General features: G+C 43.3%; 1 protein-coding gene across 6 annotated transcripts in view; it reads left to right on the plus strand.

Moving 5' to 3' along the window:
• Positions 1-21,978, plus strand: part of LOC308324619 (RNA binding protein fox-1 homolog 2-like) — an 80,404-nt gene that overhangs the window by 53,689 nt on the left and 4,737 nt on the right. For 5 of the 6 annotated variants that reach the window (XR_013964941.1, XM_080776770.1, XM_080776772.1 and 2 more), the window contains 5 exons: positions 8,456-8,543; positions 11,221-11,277; positions 12,972-13,119; positions 15,459-15,504; positions 20,931-21,046. Coding sequence is in view for 5 of the 6 variants with exons in the window: in XM_080776770.1 (XP_080632896.1) it covers positions 8,456-8,543; positions 11,221-11,277; positions 12,972-13,119; positions 15,459-15,504; positions 20,931-21,046 (455 nt within the window). In the remaining variant the exon portion in view is untranslated. Of the gene's footprint in view, positions 1-8,455; positions 8,544-11,220; positions 11,278-12,971; positions 13,120-15,458; positions 15,505-16,639; positions 16,683-20,930; positions 21,047-21,978 lie in introns of all 6 variants that reach the window. The other variant, XM_080776771.1, reaches the window with a different exon arrangement.

Genomic DNA, 21,978 nt, shown 5'->3' on the forward strand with positions numbered 1-21,978 from the left:
CCACTCTTTGGTCCTCCTTCTTCTTCTTATTCTTCTCACACTTCTGACCTTTGTGTGTTTTGTCCTGTGACCCTGCACTGTTTTGTTATCATTGTAAGTTTGTCACCCTAAACCCACCTATATTTCCTATATCTTTAATCTCCCTCTTCACTTTTGTTTCTTATCTGCCTCTCTGGTCTTCTTTTGTGTTTATTTATTTGATTTTGATTTTATTTATTTTTCATTTTTCAATTAATTTAACGGTATGATTTTATTGTTCAAGTTTTAGAGTATGATTTTATTTTTCTCAAGTTACCAGTATGATTTATCTCTCTTCAAGTTAACAGTATATGTTCCTCCTGTGGTGCCTTTGTGTGAACCAGTGGGTCTTTGCCAGATAAACACTGTTCTCCTGTGGTGTAACTTCGCACCTAAGAATCTTGTCTCGGCTCCATTTTAACCCATGTAGACCCGAGGAAGATTCTACAAATGTCTTCTAATCCTAACAGTTTTCTGAAGAAGTGTCTGTCAGTCGTTCTCAAACATTGTCATGTCAATGAGCCCCAAGATTATTATGTAATTGGCCCGCCGCCGACCCCCCCCCCCCCATCTGAAAATATGTTGTTCCAGGACCCCCCCCCCCCCCAGAAGCAAAGATTTGAGTTAAAAAAGTTTGCTCTGAATAATATATTCAAAGCTTTGCACCACATTTTCACGATTTTTCAAAAAATAAAAAAGCAGACCTACAAGCTCGTAGCACCGAGTGCCGCGCTATGATCTTGTAGATCTTCAATAGCTAAGCACAACATAATGCTTTAAAACACCAAAAGGGGTTCCCGCCCACGAATTAACAAGAGCACTCAGACCGGCCATGCAGGCTGAGGAGGACTTAAACCTATTCCAAAAAAAACCCCCCAAACTAAATATTGTCCAGTTATGCCAGAGGCTGCAGGTGACGCTGGTGGGTGTCTGACTCCCACTCTTGCCATATAAATGTTAATTGCATTATTATACTTTTTTAGGGACTTTAAAGGACAACTTTAGTTTTTTTCAACCAAGGTTCATGTTTTAGGTTGTTATTAGAGAAACTAAAAGGTGAGTGTAATTTTCTTTCATTTGCTGCTTTCTTTCGTTTTAGGGATTTTAGCAGTTTTTGACAGGGGGGGCGGGGCGGATTCGAGCATGGGGCTAAATATGTATTTTTTAACACAATTTTATGGTGATTTATTTTTTTATGGTTTACTATAGTCCTAATAAACGCAAGGAAATTACATCTGGCCACAAAAAGATCACAGGATCTATTGAATGTGACAAACTTACATATTGATATACACACACAGTATAAGCCTTCCCCCAGTAGGCTACCTTCACATTCAGTAGATCCTGTGATCTTCTTTGGCCAGATGTAATTTCCTGACGTTTATTAGGACTATAGTAAACCATAAAAAAAAGAAATCACAATAAAATTGTGTTAAAAAATACATATTTAGACCCATGCTCGAATGCCCCCGCCCCCCTGTCAAAAACAGCTAAATTCCCTAAAACTAAAGAAAGCAGCAAATGAAAAAAAGATTAACACTCATCTTTTACTTTATCTAATAACAAACTAAAACATGAACCTTGGTTGAAAAAAACTAAAGTTGTCCTTTAAGCAAAGATGCACCCTGGTCTAAACAGCACTTGGTTCAAGCTTTAAAAAAAACTCCCATTTTCTTTGCCTTTCGCTCTCCTATTCTGAAACTGTTAAGACTGCTGCTGTCATATCATATCTTATTTCACGTTGGTTGGTGGGCGGGCGGGCGGGTGGTTGGACCTTACTTTAATTTGGGGGGGGGGGGGGGGGGGTTATTTATTTGTTCCCTTTTATTTATTATATATATATATTTTGTTTTCTGTTTCCCTGACGACTTCTGTGTGTTGTTGTCAGTCTCCACGGTAAACCACTCGCTGTTCCTACGGCAACGGTAAGTTGTGTACTGCACAAAACGATACCAATCACTGAATTGAACCCTCCACCTCCTCCACCCACACCCCCACCCCCCCTTGCAATGGGCTTCTAAAAGGATCCCTGGCTAAAACCACAAATATGCCTTAAAACATTATACTCTATATACTATTCCTAATTTTTTTTTTCATAAATAGAGAATCTTTCACTCAATAGGGACTGCTCCTGTTGCAAGTTGATGATGTCATAGGCGGCTGTGGCTCAGGAGGTAGAGCAGGTCGTCCAATGATCCTGGGTTGACGGTTTCGAATCCCGGCTCCTCCTCCTTGTCCCACATGTCAAAGTGTCCTTGGGCAAGACACTGAACCATACATTGCCTCCATTGAGTCGGTCGGTGTGAGCTCGCCACCGTTGGTGTGTGAATGTGGGGGAAGTGAGGACGCTGGCGTCGACTGTTCGCCGCTTCACCTCCAAATGTATGAATGAATGACCCATTGTAAGTGCTTTGAGCACTTGGGAAAAGCGTTGCCCATGTGTGGTCTTATCCTATGGAATTATATGGAATGCAAATGCTAATAAAAAAAGGATTCAAGTATTACTTTGATGCTCATATTGACTTTAGGAAGTATTAAGTTGTTTTTTATTAGCACGTGCATTCCATAATTCCGGACCACACAGGGGCATATGACATCATCAACTTGCGACAGGAGCAGTCCCCTATTGAGTGAAAGATTCTCTTATTTATGAAATGAATACAATATTTAAGGTGTATTTTATTTGTTTAGTAATGGAGTAAGTATAATGTTTTAACTTAAGACACATTTGACTCATTGGCCAGGGATCCATTTAAGGCACAATACAAATATATATATATGTATATATATATATATATATATATATATATATATATATAATCTCATAATTGTAACACGGTAGATATTTTAGATTTGTTTTGTCCATTGACGTTATCATTTACATGTAATTAACATCCTTAACAAGTAACACCACATCTGTAGGTGCACATTTTGTTTGGTTACTGTATACATGAGCTAATGATATCTTGCACTGTACATTGTGACATAGCACAGACACACGGATGGACAAAGCATCGTCTTTTAGTAATAATACCCACATGCCCCTCCCCCTCTCCCCCTCCTCCTCCTCCTCCTTCCATCTCATTAACATCTCACTGGGAATGAACGTAAAAAAAAATAAAAACATGTAATCACCACCCTCGTCTCTGCAATGACACGGCTGTCTGCAATCCCTCTTGGTTTGATTCTCCCATTCCGGAAGTCAATAATATGAGCATTTTAATTCCCCCTAATTGATAACAATAATCAGCTAAAAGGAATGATATTGAGCTTTTCAGGGGGGGTGTGTCTGGCTGGCCGCTGAGTTGTTCAATGCCTTGCCCGTTTTTTTTCTTTTTTTTTTTTTTTTGCTTTGACTTGAATGCCCCGGATCTCCCAATTATAGGCTGCAAGCAGGGGGGCAAAATAAAACCCACGCTTCTCTGATCTTTTTTAAGAGTTCTTCTGTCGTCATGGAGCTGTTTACGTTCAGCATGCCGTGTGGAGTGGATCGGGTTGGGCAAAACGTTGAGGCCAACCGGCTACAGTAAAAAGAAAAAGAATGTTAGTCTAAGTGGGTTTGAAACGGGGGGGATGGGGGGAATGTGTCCAGGCCTGTGAGCTAATGTTTATAATGAGAGCTGAGCTCTCGGGGGCCTCAGACGCACGCACGCAGGAAGGGAAGGAGTTCCAGTCCAGGCTTGTGAGCTAAATGTTATTTTTTTAACGATCGGCTGTAAGCCGGAAATCGACCACGCTTACATTATGGGTCCCTTACTTACGGGTTAGCAAGACAGTCTCTTACTTACGGGATAGCAAGACAGTCTCTTACTTACGGGGTAGCAAGACAGTCTCTTACTTACGGGGTAGCAAGACAGTCTCTTACTTACGGGATAGCAAGACAGTCTCTTACTTACGGGATAGCAAGACAGTCTCTTACTTACGGGATAGCAAGACAGTCTCTTACTTACGGGATAGCAAGACAGTCTCTTACTTACGGGATAGCAAGACAGTCTCTTACTTACGGGGTAGCAAGACAGTCTCTTACTTACGGGATAGCAAGACAGTCTCTTACTTACGGGGTAGCAAGACAGTCTCTTACTTACGGGATAGCAAGACAGTCTCTTACTTACGGGGTAGCAAGACAGTCTCTTACTTACAGGGTAGCAAGACATTATATGGAATTTCTACATGGAATTTCTTAGATTTTCCTTTGATTTCTTCATGAAATTACTGGAAAAGAAATGTAATTCATGAAAATCTCTTTTTGGTAATGTTTATTTATTTATTTTATTTTCTACATTGTTTTGAAATAATAATAATTCAACACAAAATGTAGGAACCATAAAATAAATACAGGACCCAATAAAAATGTGTCTGTGACCCACAAATGGGTCCCGACCCAACTTTTTCATGTCAATGACCCCCAAATTGACACCAATCACTCGCGGACCCCCATTTGAAGAGATATTATGCCAGGGCCCCCCATTAGAGAAGGTTTTCACGGCTCTAGCAGTGATTTTCGACCATTTTCATTTCAGGGGCTCCCAGGTTTGACCTGCATTAGGCTACCGGTCCCCCATTTTTAATGTCATTTCTATCTCTGGGACCCCCAATTTATATACCAGTAAAATCACTGTTGGCAGTTTGACTCCATAAACCGCTTTACCCACATTTTAACCCATTCTGATCGGGAACCCGTTTTGGTGTTAGCATCATGTTATGCTTTAGCTATTGAAAAATAGCAGATCTACAAGCTCGTAGCGCGCCACGAGTGGCGCGCTACGAGCTTGTAGGTCTGCTATTTTTGAAAAACCGAAGAACGACTGACATTTTTAGAATCTGATCTCAGGTCAGAATGGGGTTAATCAGACCAGTGTGTGTCCAGTGGAAACCTCGTATGAATCTGATCTCAGGTCAGAATGGGTTAATCAGACCAGTGTGTGTCCAGTGGAAACCTCGTATGAATCTGATCTCAGGTCAGAATGGGTTAATCAAATATTCTACGCTGCCAAGATTGTTTTATTACCTTTAGTAAGTATTTGCTGCTTTCAACGAGAGTGTGCCCAAACACTACACATATTGAGATCTAGAACAGATAGCTTAGCGAGTCGTGCACATTACATAATTATATACCTCACCTCGCCTTTACTAATTCATGAGTTGCTTTATGGAACACTATGTCACAAATTATATTGGCAAAAAAAAATCACTTTTAGGCAGATCCAAATGGGCTCAGAAATTCCATAGCTGTGTGAACCATATGCATCTCTAAACCGATACGATATGGGGTTTACATTGATCTTCTTTTGGGTCTATCTCTCTCTTTCTTTTATGATCTTATTCCATTCATTTTATTTGTCGTTTTTCCCCCCGTCATGGATTGTGTGTTTTAGTATCTGCAGTAGTTACTAGTACCAGTAGATGGCAGTATTAGTAGTAGTAGTAGTAGTTGTGTACTAGTCTTGGTTGTGGATTGTTTGTGACACCGTTCTAATGCCTGGCAGAGTGTCTTCGTGTTTATTTGATTTCTTTACTATTCTTTTTTTTTTTTTTTTTGGGGGGGATGTTTTCTCTTTATCTCCTTTTCTCTATATGTCTTTAATGTCATCTTTTCTTTGGTGCTCTTGTCTCCCAACGCTCTCCCTCCACATGAAATACTTTTTAAGGAGAATGGTCACCAAATCTAAGTGCTTTATATGAATGACACACCCTTGGTATTCTTTCTTATGATCGGTTGGTTAATTTGGTTATGGTTTTATTTTGTGAATACTTCACTTTTCGTTGGTATTGTTTCTTTGGTGTGTAGACAAACTCTCTCTCTCTTTCACTCTTCACTCCGTTTATTTTTTATTTGTGTCTGTGGACTGGCTCTGTCTGTGTCTGTTCCTCACCTGCATCTGAACTGTGTCTGTCTCTTTAAGTGTTTGATAATGGGGAGTGTGCTGCGGTTGTTTTTGATTGGTCTCTAATCTCTATGCTGCATCCGACGCTTGCTGATTGGCTGAACTTGTATTTCTTTTTTTTTTTTACCTCTCACTCTCTTGGTCATGTGATGCGCCCATTTGGCTGAGTGTAATTTCTGTGTTGAACGACTATTAATTTTTACGAAACAAATGTTTTTTTTTTAAGCACCCACTTTATCTCCCTTTCCTTTTTATTTGTTGGAGATTTGTTACGTAAACCCCACAAGTTTGGTTTCATATGGGAGTTTGATTTAATGTTGTCCACACGGTCAAGCTTTGGATTTGGGATGGGAATCAAAGGTTGAATGGGGGGAAAATGCAATGTTTTTTTGTTTAGTTTATTTTCATTTTCATTTTCTTTTTAGATATTGTCTGTTTGATTTGCATGCCTGCCTCTCGGAAAACATCCAATTGCAATCATTCTTCATCATGACACATGCACACACAAAGTTAATGCACATTAGGAGAAAAAAAATAAAAGGACATTTGTTAAATGTGTTATTTATTGACACTGGCTTTTCAGACCAAAGATGAACGAGTCCGCCGCTGCGATATTGAAAACATAATTGGCGTTAGTTGAAATTTGCTTAAAAACGTACTTTTGATAATTTCAAGATGTCTTCACTCAAGACACCCGAGGGGAGACAGTGAGACACGGGGACTGGACAGTCAGCGTCTGCTATCTAGACCAGTCGTTCCCAAACCTTTTCATGTCAAGGACCCCCAAATGGACACTAATTAGCCCCAATAAGACATATGCCAGGGACCCCTCAAGAGAAGATTTTTACGGCTCTAGCAGTGATTCTCAATCCGTTTAATTTCAAGGACCCCCCCCCAGTTTGACATGCATATTAATCTACAGGCCCACATTTAATGGCATTTCTATCTCTGGGACCCCAATGTATCTAGTACATGTACACATGTACAAATGGAACCAAACGGACCCGTCCATTTGGTTCCATTTGTACACTCTCTGAGTTACAGACCCATAAGGGTCCATTTGGTTCCAAACTATCATTCCCTGGAACTCCCTCAAGGACCCCTGGGGGTCCCCCGGACCCCACTTTGATCCAGACGGACTAGGGGTAATTGAATCATTTTTCCCAGTGACCTTCTCATTTGCAATGAAGGAGAAATGAGGTAAATCTCATTTCCATTAGAATGATGGAAATGAGCCAGCCCGCCCATTAAAGAACATGACTCACAGAGAGGGCCAAATAACAAGATCCCATCCCATCCTCATCCTTGAAAATGTGGGATTTTAGTCACCAGAATCAAGAACCTACTAGGAGGTCTAGAACCTGCATTTGTAAAATATCGACCATTTGGTCACCGCGGGATAAATTTATCTGCGACGGCCCTATAGCCGAAAATGTTCCTTATGGCATGCTCTAACTGTGTGCCAAATATTCATACATTTATCGTAAAGTGCACGATTCTTGCCTGTGGGTCAACGCTATCTCCCACTCCACCACTGAATCTCTCTCTCTCTCTCAGGTAAGATATGAGACACTTAAGACAGTGCGGGTTAATATTCCAGAGAGCCTCCCATAAAGCCCATCAAAGGGGAGATAGGGGGGGGGATGAGTATGAGCCTTTGAAGCTCGGAGAAGAGATTAGCGCGGCGGCCATCTTTGATTTGAAAAGCCCGAGGAGCGTATTACGGGCTAACATATTGAGCATGGCGCGCGCGGTGTGCGTCATGCGCACACAACCCACACATGACCCAACACACAATACCTCCACCTGTGCATGCCATACACACAACAAAAACAATCAGTTTTCCCCTGCTGTAACATGCCTCTGTACCCAAGTTTCCAGCTTCCTCTCTCTCTCTCTCTCTCCCCCGAACCCTTTGAGTTACAGCAGGGACATAAACAAATGTCGCCCATGGTGTCCTTCATGTCTCATTAAAATGAATCATCAAATCTCTATTGGGGTAGCTCACAGTTTTTGTTTTAATTGCATGATGACTAAGAATCCCCCCCCAACCCTAACAACTCCCCACCCAACCACCCACCCACCCTCCCTCCCACACACTCATGTGTATAGGCACACACTCACGCACGCACACACACACACACACACACACACACACACACACACACACACACACACACACACACACGCACACACACGCAAGCACACAATCACAAACGTGTGGAGGGAGTCAAGTTTCACACACATTGATTTCTCTGTTAATGATCCAACCGCAGTAAAAATGGAGACGGCTCTATCTTTATACATTTTATACACATTGGAGATGCTATACATAGACCACCACTCAACCACCATATCATATCACATCACAGCCATTTAACGGTATAGGCTTTGATCATGGAAAGTGGGCGAACGTCAATGTTATGCCTCTGTTGACGTGAGCGCGTGTGTGTGTGTGTATGAGTTTTGCATTAAGGCTGCCTTTCCTTTCCATTTGAAGCACTACGTTAGTGTCTGTGTGGTTGACTGTCTGCCTGCCTGTCTGTCCCCAGGTGAACAATGCCACAGCCAGGGTTATGACCAACAAGAAGATGGTCAGTCCCTACCCTAACGGAGAGGCCCTCAGCACCCTGCCTTATGGTAAAAAAACACCAGCATTAACAACACTGACACACTTAACAATAACTGTAGCCCTGCCAAAAAGCACTATCCTGCGCTGTGTTGATTTAACTATTATTATTATTATTATTTACCGAGTGGGTTATCGACTCGAATCGAATGTGCCAAAACATTTTTAAAAAAAGGCTTCATTATATTTGTGGGCTTCGGCAGAGTACAATTTAGGTATTTAGCAGACGCTCTTAATCCAGAGCGATTTACATTAAGCAAGAACAACACATGGTAATGCATAAATAAATTGTCATCAAGAATCATAAGTAAGCTAAGAACCTAACATCCGTGGAATACATCCGTGGAATATCTATCCAATGAGTATACACACTATGAAAATGGAGAGCTATGTCTACATAAAAGGCTAAAATCTACATCACACAAGTTGAGCCTTTGCATATGCCTGTAAGGTCGTCGAGGCTCTAGGGCGAGTGCTACAAGTTAATAGTTCATAGATATTGTCGTCTAATTTGAATGTGTATAGCTTTAAAAAGCTAACGTGCTAAGAACCGATAGTGACTTTATGCAAAGAACCAACAGTTCTTATAGCATAAAGTGCAATAGCAATAGTGACTATGCTAAGAGACAGGTTTGTCTCTTAACCCATTCTGAACGGGAACCCAGTTTGGTGTTAGCATCATGTTATGCTTTAGCTATTGAAAAATAGCAGATCTACAAGCTCATAGCGCGCCACCGAGTGGCGCGCTACGAGCTTGTAGGTCTGCTATTTTTGAAGAATCGAAGAACGACTGACATTTTTAGAATCTGATCTCAGGTCAGAATGTGTTCATCAGACCAGTGTGTGTCCAGTGGAAACCTCGTATGAATCTGATCTCAGGTCAGAATGGGTTAACTCAAACTCGGCGAAACATCTCGACTCATTTCGACAGTAGGTCACGACTTTATATTGCAGAGCCTTGCAACGCGTTCCAGGTCCTGGCTTGTAGCGGGTTTTAACCCATTCTGACCTGAGATCAGATTCATACGAGGTTTCCACTGGACACACACTGGTCTGATTAACCCATTCTGACCTGAGATCAGATTCTAAAAAATGTCAGTCGTTCTTCGATTTTTCAAAAATAGCAGACCTACAAGCTCGTAGCGCGCCACTCGGTGGCGCGCTATGAGCTTGTAGATCTGCTATTTTTCAATAGCTAAAGCATAACATGATGCCAACACCAAAATGGGTTCCCGTACAGAATGGGTTAAATGTGCACTTTCATCCAAAAACCTTATGCATGCAGAGAAGCAGAGACAGCGAACAGTCACATAAAAGAACACATTTCACTGGAGCCTTTGGACATTGGCAGTGTCACCAAGCATCATCCCCTGAATGAAAACTGTGTGTAATATACTGTTGGAAACCTGCCACTTGGCTTGACTTGGGTCACCTCATATATACTGACAACTTCCCAAGAGACATTTGCAAAGATTCAGCTCTTGGGGCACACTCCGTTTCCATTCCGTCGTGTACATTATTAAAAAAAGAAAAAGAAAAGAACATTGAAAAAACATTGAATCTACGTTTGTGTAGCTGAATTTAGCTTTTCTAATTCCTCACTAGAGCCTGTGTCAAACATTATTTTCAAATAATGTTTGATAAAACACACAGGGCACCCTTCAACCATCTCCTCCGCCAAAATGGGAATTCCATGATCGTCGACCTATGTGGCCATGTGACATGTGGCCATGTGACATGTGCGAACTATTTTAACAGCAAACTTTCTGTGAACCGTTTTCCAAATCAACTCGGCGTGTGGGTGACAACTTATATATGACCGACTAAATGTTATCTTAACTTGTAAACCGCCGGGAATGTGTGAACTACTAAAACAAACCCCCAACCCCATGTCTGAACTACACACATCTGCAGTGCTTCATAGTAGGTTATTAAAACAAACATTCCTTGGGGGGGGGGGGGGGGCGGTCCAGTTTCTGACGCCAACTCCCTCCAAACACACTGCTATGTAGCTTCCCCCTGTAACAGACGCAATAACTACGAATGGCAACGTTAACGGGTTGCCATGAGATGTAACCAGCATAAATTAACGGAAAAGTGGGCTTTTGTCCAGCTGGATAATGTTCTACATTGGTTCTCAAACTTCTTTGTGTCAAGGACCCCCAAATTGACATACATGTATATTAGCCTGCGGACCCCCTGTTTGTACGGCTCTAGCAGTCCCTTTAAACCGTTTTCATTTCATGCATTTAGCTATTGTATAACAGCATTTCCTACTGTATCTCTGGGACACCCAGGCCATTTACAGTATATATTGTAAAATCAATGTTAATTTAACACTTGAGAGTGTACAAATGGAACCAAAATGGCCAGTTCCATTTTGTACGCTCTCAGAGGTACAGACCCATAAGTGTCCCATTTGGTTCCGTTCCTAGCTATCATTTCTTTGCTGGGGACCCCCTGGAACTCCCTCAAGGACCCCTAGGGGTCTTATTATCATTATTTCAAAACATTTTCGTTGTGAGCTTGTAGTTTGGCTATTTTCACTAGTTTGGGGGGTCCCGGGGGCGTTTCTCTTTGGGGCGTCAGTCACAGTGCTTAAATAGTTTGTGGAAGTCTTCCATTTCCCTGTAACCCAACAACAGGCTTCACTAACTGTCCCTTCCCTCCCTCCTGTCTCTCTGTCAGCGGGGTGGAAGTTGAGCCCTATGGTGCAGGCCATGTACGGACCAGAGCTCTATGCAGGTAACACATCTGGACTAGCAGGGTTGTTCTTGGCAGCACGAAACATTTTAGATTTCCGTTTTTAGTCAAAATTAGTCTTTTGAATACGTTTTCGTTTAGTTTTGAGAGTCACATTTTGGTCACCCGGAATGTTTTTTGTGTTTATAGTGAGCTTGTAGATCGATTATTCGGCTATTTTCAGCATGCAACTAATTGTAAAAATGAACTTGTACTTGGATCTCTTGTCCACGTTTCCCTCCGTAACATTTTAGTCTAGTTTTTTTATTTGTTGACGAAATTGTTCATCGTAGCTTAGTTTTTTTTTATTCAGTTTTCGTTTAGTTTTCCTCAGTTCAAAAAAGATAGTCGACAAACATTTCTCGTCTCAGTTCTGGTCGGCAAGAACAACACTGCGGGCTATACCCTCCTTATATTTCCCTTTCCATTTTGTGTCCTCCCAACCATGGTTCTCTGGTTTTCTATGAAACAGACGGAGTCTGCATTTCTCGCTATATTAGGGGTGGCACGGTTATGAAATTATGACCGATATTATTCCGATTATCTGCCTGATCCCCGAGGACCTTTGTTGGGAGCCACTGCTTTGTTAATACTCACACAGATCTGTCCCTTTTCATTCTGTCTCGCTGGAACATGCTTGATTTAAATTGTACTTGGCACTCCCAAGCTTTAATTTATATATGAATGTGCCTGTATTATTATTATGTTGTTGATGTCAATGCCGAATGAATAGTATTAATATATCCTGTCTGCTTTATCCTTTACGTTATTCCTTCTCTCTCTTCCTCTCTTTACCTTCATATCTGTCCTTCCTCCACCTCCCTCTTCCCAAACCGCTCACCCAACTCCCATTTGTCCTTTCCTAACCTTGCCCCGTCCTTCCTCCCTCCCTTCCTTCCTCTCACCCTTCTTTCCTTCCCTTCTTCATCACCTCCTAACCTCCTTCCATCCAAACCCGCTTCCTCCATTCCTTCCTCCATTCATTCATTCATTCATTCATTCATCCATTCCTTCATTCCTGCCTTCCTTCATTCATTCATTCATTCATTCCTTCATTCATTCATTCATTCATTCATTCATTCCTTCCTTCCTCCATTCCTTCATCTCACCCTTCTTTCCTTCCCTTCTTCATCACCTCCTAACCTCCTTTCATCCAAACCCGCTTCCTCCATTCCTTCCTTCCTTCCTTCCTCCATCCCTTCCTTCATTCATTCATTCATTCATTCATTCATTCATTCATTCATTCATTCCTTCCTTCCTTCCTTCCTTCCTTCCTTCCTTCCTTCCTTCCTTCCTTCCTTCCTTCCTTCCTTCCTTCCTTCCTTCATCCATCCATCCATCCATCCATCCATCCATCCATCCATCCCTTCCTTCCTTCCTTCCTTCCTTCCTTCCTTCCTTCCTTCCTTCCTTCCTTCCTTCCTTCCTTCCTTCCTTCCTTCCTTCATCCATCCATCCATCCATCCATCCATCCATCCATCCATCCATCCATCCATCCATTCATTCCTTCCTTCCTTCCTTCCTTCCTTCCTTCCTTCCTTCCTTCCTTCCTTCCTTCATTCTTTCTTTCCTTCCTTTCTTATGTCCTTATTTCCTTCCTTACCCCCATCCTTCCTTCCTTCCTTACCCCCATCCTTCCATTCCATACCTTCATTCCATTCCATTCCATTCCCCTCCACCCTATCCTCCCGTTCCAGTTCCAGGGTTTCCGTACCCCTCTGCCGCCGCGGCCGCCACCACAGCGGCGGCGGCGTTCCGCGGCGCCCACCTCAGGGGGCGGGGCCGGCCCGTCTACAGCGCCGTGCGTGCCGCCGTGCCCCAGCAGGCCCTCCCCGCTTACCCCGGGTAAGAGAGAGAGAAGTGGTCATTTTAGTTTTAGTCACATTTTAGTCATTTTAGAATGTTTTGGTGTTTTAGTCTAGTTTTAGTCGACTTAATATCATAAGGTTTTTGGTCGACTGAATCTACAGTTGATTTAGTCGACTGCAATGTACTCTGGCGGGCCTTGACGACGTCGTCGTAATAACTGATGCAACACTTGCATGCAACACTCTAGTCCCTTACTCCCTTACTGTGTGTTGACGAAATTGTCAATATATTTAGTCATAGTTTTAGTCGTCATCGCTTAGTTTTCATTTAGTTTCCGTTTAGTTTTCGTCTGTGAAAAAAGGTAGTCGACAAACATTTTTCGACACGCACGGCACACGTGCACACTGCGCGAGCGAGCGAGCGCGTGCACACACACACAAACACACTTCCATCATTCCTCAGAGCTCGGGGTTGATGAGCAAAATGGTGAGATGTTGTATGTACCGTAATTTTCGTAGTGATAGATTTAGAAGTTCCCCTAGTATAGGCCGCAGGGTTCAAAGCATGGGGGAAAAAGTACCGGCTTATAGTCCGGAAATTACGGTAGGTTCTTTTGTGGATTATTTATTTATTCGTTCATTTATTTATTTATTTCGCAGACGGCTCAAGTGATCATACAGTTGAAGTGTGTGCAGCTTTTGAAAAAGCCATTTTTCAAAGCTTTTGAAAAAGCCATTTTTCAAAAGCTTTTTTTTCTCTCTCTCGGCATACGAGATACGGTCGCCTCATGTACCGCTCTACGGTTGTACTTTCGCCTCGTGGAAATGTTGCTTTTGCACTCGAGCTATTTTCAGCGTCTTATCCAAGCCACCGTTGTATCAGTCAGGTTAAGAGCTTTTCCCTGCGGAATGTTTTATTGACAGGACTGCACCATGGATTCACTCAGAGAAAGCACAATTTCCACAAGCAAGGGCACATGCATGCACACACACACACACACACACACACACACACACACACACACATTGCACTCGTCACTATGCATAAGCACCAGTCACCTCGCTCTCGGATTTGTCACAAAATGATTCATATTATGTATTTGTGTTCTTGTATTTCCACTGTGTGTGTGTGTGTGTGTGTGTGTGTGTGTGTGTGTGTACCGTGCATGCCATTGTTGCTGGGTGGTTGTGCTGGTTGGCTAACGGGGGTGTGTGTGTGTGTGATTGCTGTGTCATTCAAATCAAAGCTGACGTGGATTGGGCTAATTGAGATTGTTAACTGCGTAGCCGTAATTATACGCAGATAAAAGCCGAGCCATTATGAAATGATGAGGTGCTGCGGCGGGAATTATACCATCTCCGTGTCTTTGCTCCACTAGCGGCGTCCAAAGCGCCCAGTAAATCCACTGTAGCGTCCTCTTTCCGAAGGGCCATTTTTTCCCTCGCGGGGGGAAAAATAAATCTATTTGAAGTTTTGACCGGCTAGATTTCCCCGTGGCACACGATAGTAGTTTATGGTCTCAATGAATTTAACCCATTCTGGGCGGGAACCCCTTTTTGGTCTTTCAAGCATTATGTTTTAGCTATTGAAAAATAGCAGATCTACAAGCTCGTAGCGCGGCACCGAGTGCCGCGCTACGAGCTTGTAGGTCTGCTATTTTTTTGAAAAATCTGGAAAATGTGGCACAAATCTTTGAATTTCAACAGTGAACATTTTTAACTCAGATATTTGCTTCTGGGGGGTCCCTGGAACAACATATTTTCAGATGGGGGTCGGCGGCATATTACATATAATTCTTGGGATCCTTGACATGAAATATTGAAAACCACTGATTATAGAGACATGAGGTTATCCAGAGAAATAATAATTTTAAAAATACATTTTTTTTAATTTCGAAGTTAGGTCTAAATGGGTTAAAAAATGACGGGCAATGCACTTTTATTTACTGCCCCCCCCCCCCCGCCAGGGGAGTCCATTCTCGCCCCCCTAAATGACCGCTAACGATTGCTGTTTTAGTGGAACATGGATGGAAATTGTACTTCCTCTGCATGTTGCATGGGTGTGTAATAACTCTTTCTTTCTTTCTCTCTTTCCTCCTTTCTCCTTTTGCTCTCTCGTTGTCTTCTGGCGCTCGTCTGCTGTCACCTTGTCATCCACTCTGATTTGGGACGATGCACCACCACCACCTCCACCCCTCCTCCACCCCCATCTGTTTCAACCCCCACATCACCATCCACCCCCACCCCTCTTTCCACTGTGCTCTCTCTCTCTCTCTCTCTCTCCCTCTCTCTCTCTCTCTGTCTCTCTCTCTCTGTCTCTCTCTCTCTCTCTCTCTCTCTCTCTTCCCTCTGGTTTTCTGTGTGACCCTCTCTCAGTGTGGTGTATCAGGATGGGGGCTTTTATGGAGCGGCAGAATTATACGTGAGTAAAACCACCACCACCTCTGAGTCTTTGCCGACATCACTCTCTCTCTCTCTCTGTGTGTCTTCCTCCTCCTCCCTTGTTTGTTTCCCCTTTGGGGGGTGGGTTTATGTCTGCATGTGCGTCCGGACGGTCACGTGCTGCACCACCTTTACCAGGCGATGTGAGAACCGAACCCCTCCCCAACTCGTCCTCCTCCTGCCGTTGAAGCAGGAACCATTCGATTCTGAAAGCCCCAAACCACCACCAGCAGCACCGATGGGTCGAGAGTATAAACACATTTTATTTATTTTTTAGCGCTCCCCCCAGTGCCTCTGTGGTGTGTCCCGTTGTTGCGCGGCGGCGGCGGCGCATAGTGGCCGCATGTGGACGCAAGTCGACCCGAGTGATTTGATTGGTTCAATTCAAGGGTTGCTTGCGACTACATGGGTATACTCGCAAACCGAGTTTTGCAAGGAGTTGCGTCTCAACCCATTGGTGTGGTTTGGGGCTTAAGACCCAATAATTACATTTTGTGATATATTTATGTATTATTCTTTTTTAAACTTCAGACATTCCCCCCCGCCATTTATATTTGACTTTTGCACCAATCACAGATATCACATCCCGTGATCACACAGATTGATCACAGCCCATGCAGCGGGCCAAAGAGGCTGTTTTTAGATTTTTTGAAAAAAAGAGTTTGAAGACTCGATGATAGTGACGGGAGACAAGGGTATGGGTCTCAATCGCCAAAGCAAAAGGCTGCTAGAGGAGCACGTGTGTGTGTGTGTGTGTGTGTGTGTGTGTGTGTGTGTGTGTGTGTGTGTGTGTGTGTGTGTGTGTGTGTGTGTGTGTGTGTGTGTGTGTGTGTGTGTGTGTGTGTGTGTGTGTGTGTGTGTGTGTGTGTGTGTGTGTGTGTGTGTGTGTGTGTGTGTGTGTGTGTGTGTGTGTGTGTGTGTGTGTGTGTGTGTGTGTGTGTGTGTGTGTGTGTGTGTGTGTGTGTGTGTGTGTGTGTGTGTGTGTGTGTGTGTGTGTGTGTGTGTGTGTGTGTGTGTGTGCGTGCGTGCGTGCGTGCGTGCGTGTGTGTGAATACGATGTGTGCGCTTGTGTGTGTGTGTGTGTTGACAACAGCTGTTTCTTGTTCTCTTTATAGACTAGTCTTTCAGGACTCAGTCCTTAGCCCCAGATTGCCTCAGGTAGGGTCATCTCAACATCCCCCCCAAAACCCCACCGTGTGCCTTGTTTTATTACTACTACTGTACTACTACTACTACTCCCCTCTTTTTGAATCATCTCCTGGTCTGATCTGGAACACATTCTTGTTTTATAGTTGGTTGCAAAATCTGCTTTGACTTTGTTTTTTGTTTTTTGTATCCCATTTCTTACTAACTCACTGAAATCTGCACTCTTTATTTTAATTGTGGGGAAGGCTTTCCTTTTCAATTTTTTGGCTTGTTTGGTTTTTTTTGACTAAACTACACAGTGTTTGCGGTTGCTGCTTATCCCACCGGTTCTAAAAGAGAAGCAGGTCTCTTTCTGAACCCATTCTGGGGGATTCCAGGAACCCCTTTTGGTGTGATGTGAAGCATTCTGTTATATTTTAGCTATTGACAAATAGCAGATCTACAAGCTCGTACGGTAGATTTGCTATTTTTGTAAATATCGTGAAATTGTGGTGCAAATCTTTGAATATAATATTCTTTCAGAGCAAACGTTTTGAACTCAAATCTTTGCCTCTGGGGGGAGAGGGGGAGGGGGGTATTTTCAGATTCGGGTCGCAGCCAAATTACATATAAGCTTAAGGTTCCATCACATGAAATATTTTGAGCACCACCACTGATACAGAAACATCAGATTTTTTTTATTTATTTTGACCTCAGGTCTTAATGGATTAGATTTGGCTGGGTATCATGTTATAGTCATCCTAATCTTATTAACCCATTCTGACCTGAGATCAGATTCATACGAGGTTTCCACTGGACACACACTGGTCTGATTAACCCATTCTGACCTGAGATCAGATTAAAAAAAATGTCAGTCGTTCTTCGATTTTTCTAAAATAGCAGACCTACAAGCTCGTAGCGCACCACTCGGTGGCGCGCTACGAGCTTGTAGATCTGCTATTTTTCAATAGCTAAAGCATGACATGATGCCGACACCAAAAGGGGTTCCCGTTCAGAATGGGTTAAAAACCCACACACGGTGGTGTCCTTAAAATTATAAAGTATAATTTCCAGGCATCATCGCATTCAGGTTGGAAAATATTATGGTAATGATAGACTGTATACATGCATACTGTATACCAGAACCCCCCCCCCCCCCAGGTTTCTCATATTTATTATTATTTCTCAAATTGTTTCACCATGGACTTACGATCATAGCCCCGGGTGAGGTTATGCTCTGTACTTCTGTGCCCTTAAGGCGCTGGTGTTGTTAACCCATTCTGACCTGAGATCAGATTCATACGAGGTTTCCACTGGCCAACACACTGGTCTGATGAACCCATTCTGACCTGAGATCAGATTCTAAAAATGTCAGTCGTTCTTCGATTTTTCAAAAATAGCAGACCTACAAGCTCGTAGCGCGCCACTCGGTGGCGCGCTATAACATAAAGCATAAAGCATAACATGATGCCAACACCAAAATGGGTTCCCGGTCAGAATGGCTTAAAACCCACTGCCCGCCAGCCGTTAATTAATTCATATAGTTATCCCGCATTGCCACGGTTTTATCGCTTGCAACCCTTATTTTGAAGAGCCAAATATCCGTAACCGGATGTTACAATGACATACTGCTGTGTGTGGTGTCTTTCTTGACCGGTGGTTGTTGTTCTGTCGCTCTGTGCAGAAAAAAACCAGACCGCGAGTATCACAGCTCCTGCTGCTGTCGGCCCTTGAAAAACCTTGTTTTCACCAGAAACGACATTCATTGCGCCGATTTGGAGATGCAGGCCTTTGAAAGCAGCACAGAGAGTGCAGGTGGATGCGTGCGCATGGCCGCGGCCACTGTCACACTTACACTGTGACGCTAACGAGAGGCAGCTATCGATTCGATCCGATCAAAACACGGATTAAAGAATATAAAATCTATAAAACGTAGCCTACACTGTCTGGCGAGCTCCGTGTTAAGACTGGACCGTAGTGCTGCAACGATTATTGCTCAAATGTGAATCTCCATTTTTTTCCCCCTCCCACGAGAATTGAGATTCACAAACATTACTACATTCAAAATGTGGCAATCTGGAGCCATAACTACTGTGGCTTTTAAACAGACAACATCAAAGTGCTCAACTTAAAACCTCTCTTAAAGTCTCTCTGGTAGCAAAAACATAAAAGAGTAACCAAAATGAATTGGACAGCCAACCAATGTTGCACGATTCTTGCTCAAACGTAGTCATTGAAATTGCGCCTTTTCCACCTCTCTCTCTCTCTCTCCCTCTCTCTCTCTCTCTCTCTCTCTCTCTCTTCCTCCTCCACCATCCTCCTCCTCTCCCTAATCCTTGCAGACGTGTCTAGGAGAATGCCGTGGGACGGCTATACGTTTATATGTTAGGTTTTTAATGACCTTATATGGAATCACGTCGTCCATCCCAAACCCTTGGTGGTGTTGGGTTCTCCATAGGGTCACACTGTACACTCTGCATTTATAACCCGGAGCGTGCATGAGGGCGATCCATCTCTTAACCCATTCTGACCTGAGATCAGATTCATACGAGGTTTCCACTAGGACACACACTGGTCTGATGAACCCATTCTGACCTGAGATCAGATTAAAAAAAAATGTCAGTCGTCCTTTCGATTTTTCAAAAGGCGCGCTATGAGCTTGTAGATCTGCTATTTTTCAATAGCTAAAGCATAACATGATGCTAAACACCAGAATGGGTTCCCGGTCAGAATGGGTTAATGCAAGGGCCGTGATGGGCGTGTCTGTCAGTCACATGATGCTAGTGGTGCTTGCTGTGGGTGTGTGAGTGTATGATCACCCCCCCCCCCCCCCCCACCCCCTCCCTCTCTCACCCTTTCTTTTGTGTCTGTCTTCTAAATACAGAAGTGAAAAATGTGAATAATATTGCACCGTAACATTTTAACATTGTTCAAAATGCTTCACTATTTCTATCCCCAGTATGTGATTCTGACTGTAGCAAGATGTTAATCCACCCATGCATCTTGTTGTTTAATTATAGCCACATTTCAATAACCGTACTAACTTGGATTAATCTATTTTAAGGAAGTTAGTTAGTTAGGCATTGGATCAAAGCAGAAAGAAAGGAAGAAGAAGAATTTAAAGGGACACTTGTAGAAGCTTTAGAACACTTTCCTGGGGGTCTTTATGTGTGTAATATGTGGTTTTAGATATTTTTTGATTTTAGCAGTGTCTCTGATGTCATGGACACTGGGCTCACTTCCTTCCTGGACTACAATTCCCATAATGCTTTGGGTGCACTGCTCCTCCTTGCGGATAGGGGGAGGGCTGTCTTAGAGCCTTAAAGCACACTTTAGACTCCATGCGCGGACAGAAGAAGCTGGTGTTTTACGTCATTTCCAAGTTCTTAGACTGCTGGTGGATGGAAAAGAAGCTCCACCCCCACACGGCTGACTGCCGCGGAGGAGGAGAGCCATTCCGGAGAATCTGTCCGTCGCGGCAGTGAGCCGCGGGGGGCGGAGCTTCTTCTCCATCCACCAGCTGTCTAAAAAGCCGCAAAGACGTCGGGCGTCGGCTTCCTTTGGCCGCGCCTGTCGGCTCAAGTGTGCCCGTGCTGTTACTGAGACATGTAGTCCATCCAGGAAGTAACCCATGCTGTTACTGAGACATGTAGTCCGTCCAGGAAGTAAGTGAGCCCAGTGTCCATGACATCAGAGACACTGGGCTCACTGCTACAATCTAAAATATCTAAAACCACACATTATACACATGTAATGACTCCCATGTAATGATTAACCCATGCATTAAAAATGTACCTGTAAAAGTTAAAGAAAACGCCATACAGTTAAATGAATTAACTTCATTATTATATAGATCACGGTGAGCGACATCTCCGTTCGGGGATGCACACACTAGTAGTGGAAAACCTCAGTGTACCCATTTATTTTGCTACAAGATCGGGTTACATTTGTGAAGCATATTTGGAGCTAAAACGAACAGTGAGGATTTCTTTTTACTGACAAAGGCCTGGTGTCAGTCACGCCGTTAGGTCAGCTCTGTAATGTGTGTTTATAATCTGATCTCAGGTCAGAACGGGTTAGGTCAGCTCTGTAATGCGTGTTTATAATCTGATCTCAGGTCAGAACGGGTTAGGTCAGCTCTGTAATGTGTGTTTATAATCTGATCTCAGGTCAGAACGGGTTAGGTCAGCTCTGTAACGTGTGTTTATAATCTGATCTCAGGTCAGAACGGGTTAGGTCATCTCTGTAACGTGTGTGTGTGTGTGTGTTGTCCATCTCCAGGGAGGCTACCCAGCTGCCGCGGCTGCTGCAGCGGCCTATCGCTATGCGCAGCCGGCCGCCGTGACCGGGGCAACGGCCGCCGCCGCCGCCGGGTTAGGCGGAGCATACAGTGACAGGTGAGTTCACCTCAGGACAAACACAACACCACCACGACCTGGGGACGCAAAAAGGGCTCCGCGTTCCAGGCGTGTTTTAACTCATTTTAGCGCCATCTAGTGTCATGTCATCTAGCATCATGCACACGCCTAAGAAATGCACACCCGTCTGTTCTCACTCTATACGGAGCTTGTTTCCCTTCCGGGTTATTCAGGAAGGTGGGGGCCTTTATGTGAGCATAGATACTGTATAATAAAACATGCTTTTTTGTAAGCGAGATAGTATCGTTTAGACCAGGGGTTTTCAACTGATTATGAACCAGGGACCACCACCCTGACTGAGAATGAACCTGGGGACCATTGTTGTGTTGGGAGGAGGTGGGATACCGTCGTGGTGTGGGGGAAATAAATTAACCTTCCATATTAAACTCATGTTACTGTTCATTGTAACTTACTCTATGAGTAAGCAGACACTTGCGGTTGATTATGGCCACATTTCTTCATAATGGGGACTCAACCAGGCAATCCGGTATGGTTTCCCTTGAGATTCTAATTCACTTTTCTGTGGAAGTTCTTGACATCAGAGTAGACTTCCCTTTACCATCAATTGATGGTAATAAAAAGAAAAAGGCGTGATAAGGCGCCATCGGTGGGGATGTACTGTACATGCGAAAATAGGTGTCAAAACAAGGCACAATATTGGCGATAAATGAGTGTAATTTCTGTCAATGGCCCAACTTCGTGGAATGAACTTCATAACTCCTTTAAAACTGAGCTCCCTGCCATCCTTCGGTCAGTACAAAGCAATGCTCCAGAACATTTCTTTCACCGTGATTGCTCCTGCTTCAATAAATTGATTTATTTTACTGGTTGTTCTGCATTTTAAGTTCCTTTTGTAATTTATCCTGATTTTATAATGTTGTGTTTGATGTATTGTTTTTTTTACTGTATTT

The sequence above is a fragment of the Protomyctophum bolini genome (genome assembly GCF_963924005.1).
Source record: "Protomyctophum bolini genome assembly, chromosome: 11".
In the NCBI taxonomy this organism is placed as follows: domain Eukaryota; kingdom Metazoa; phylum Chordata; class Actinopteri; order Myctophiformes; family Myctophidae; genus Protomyctophum; species Protomyctophum bolini.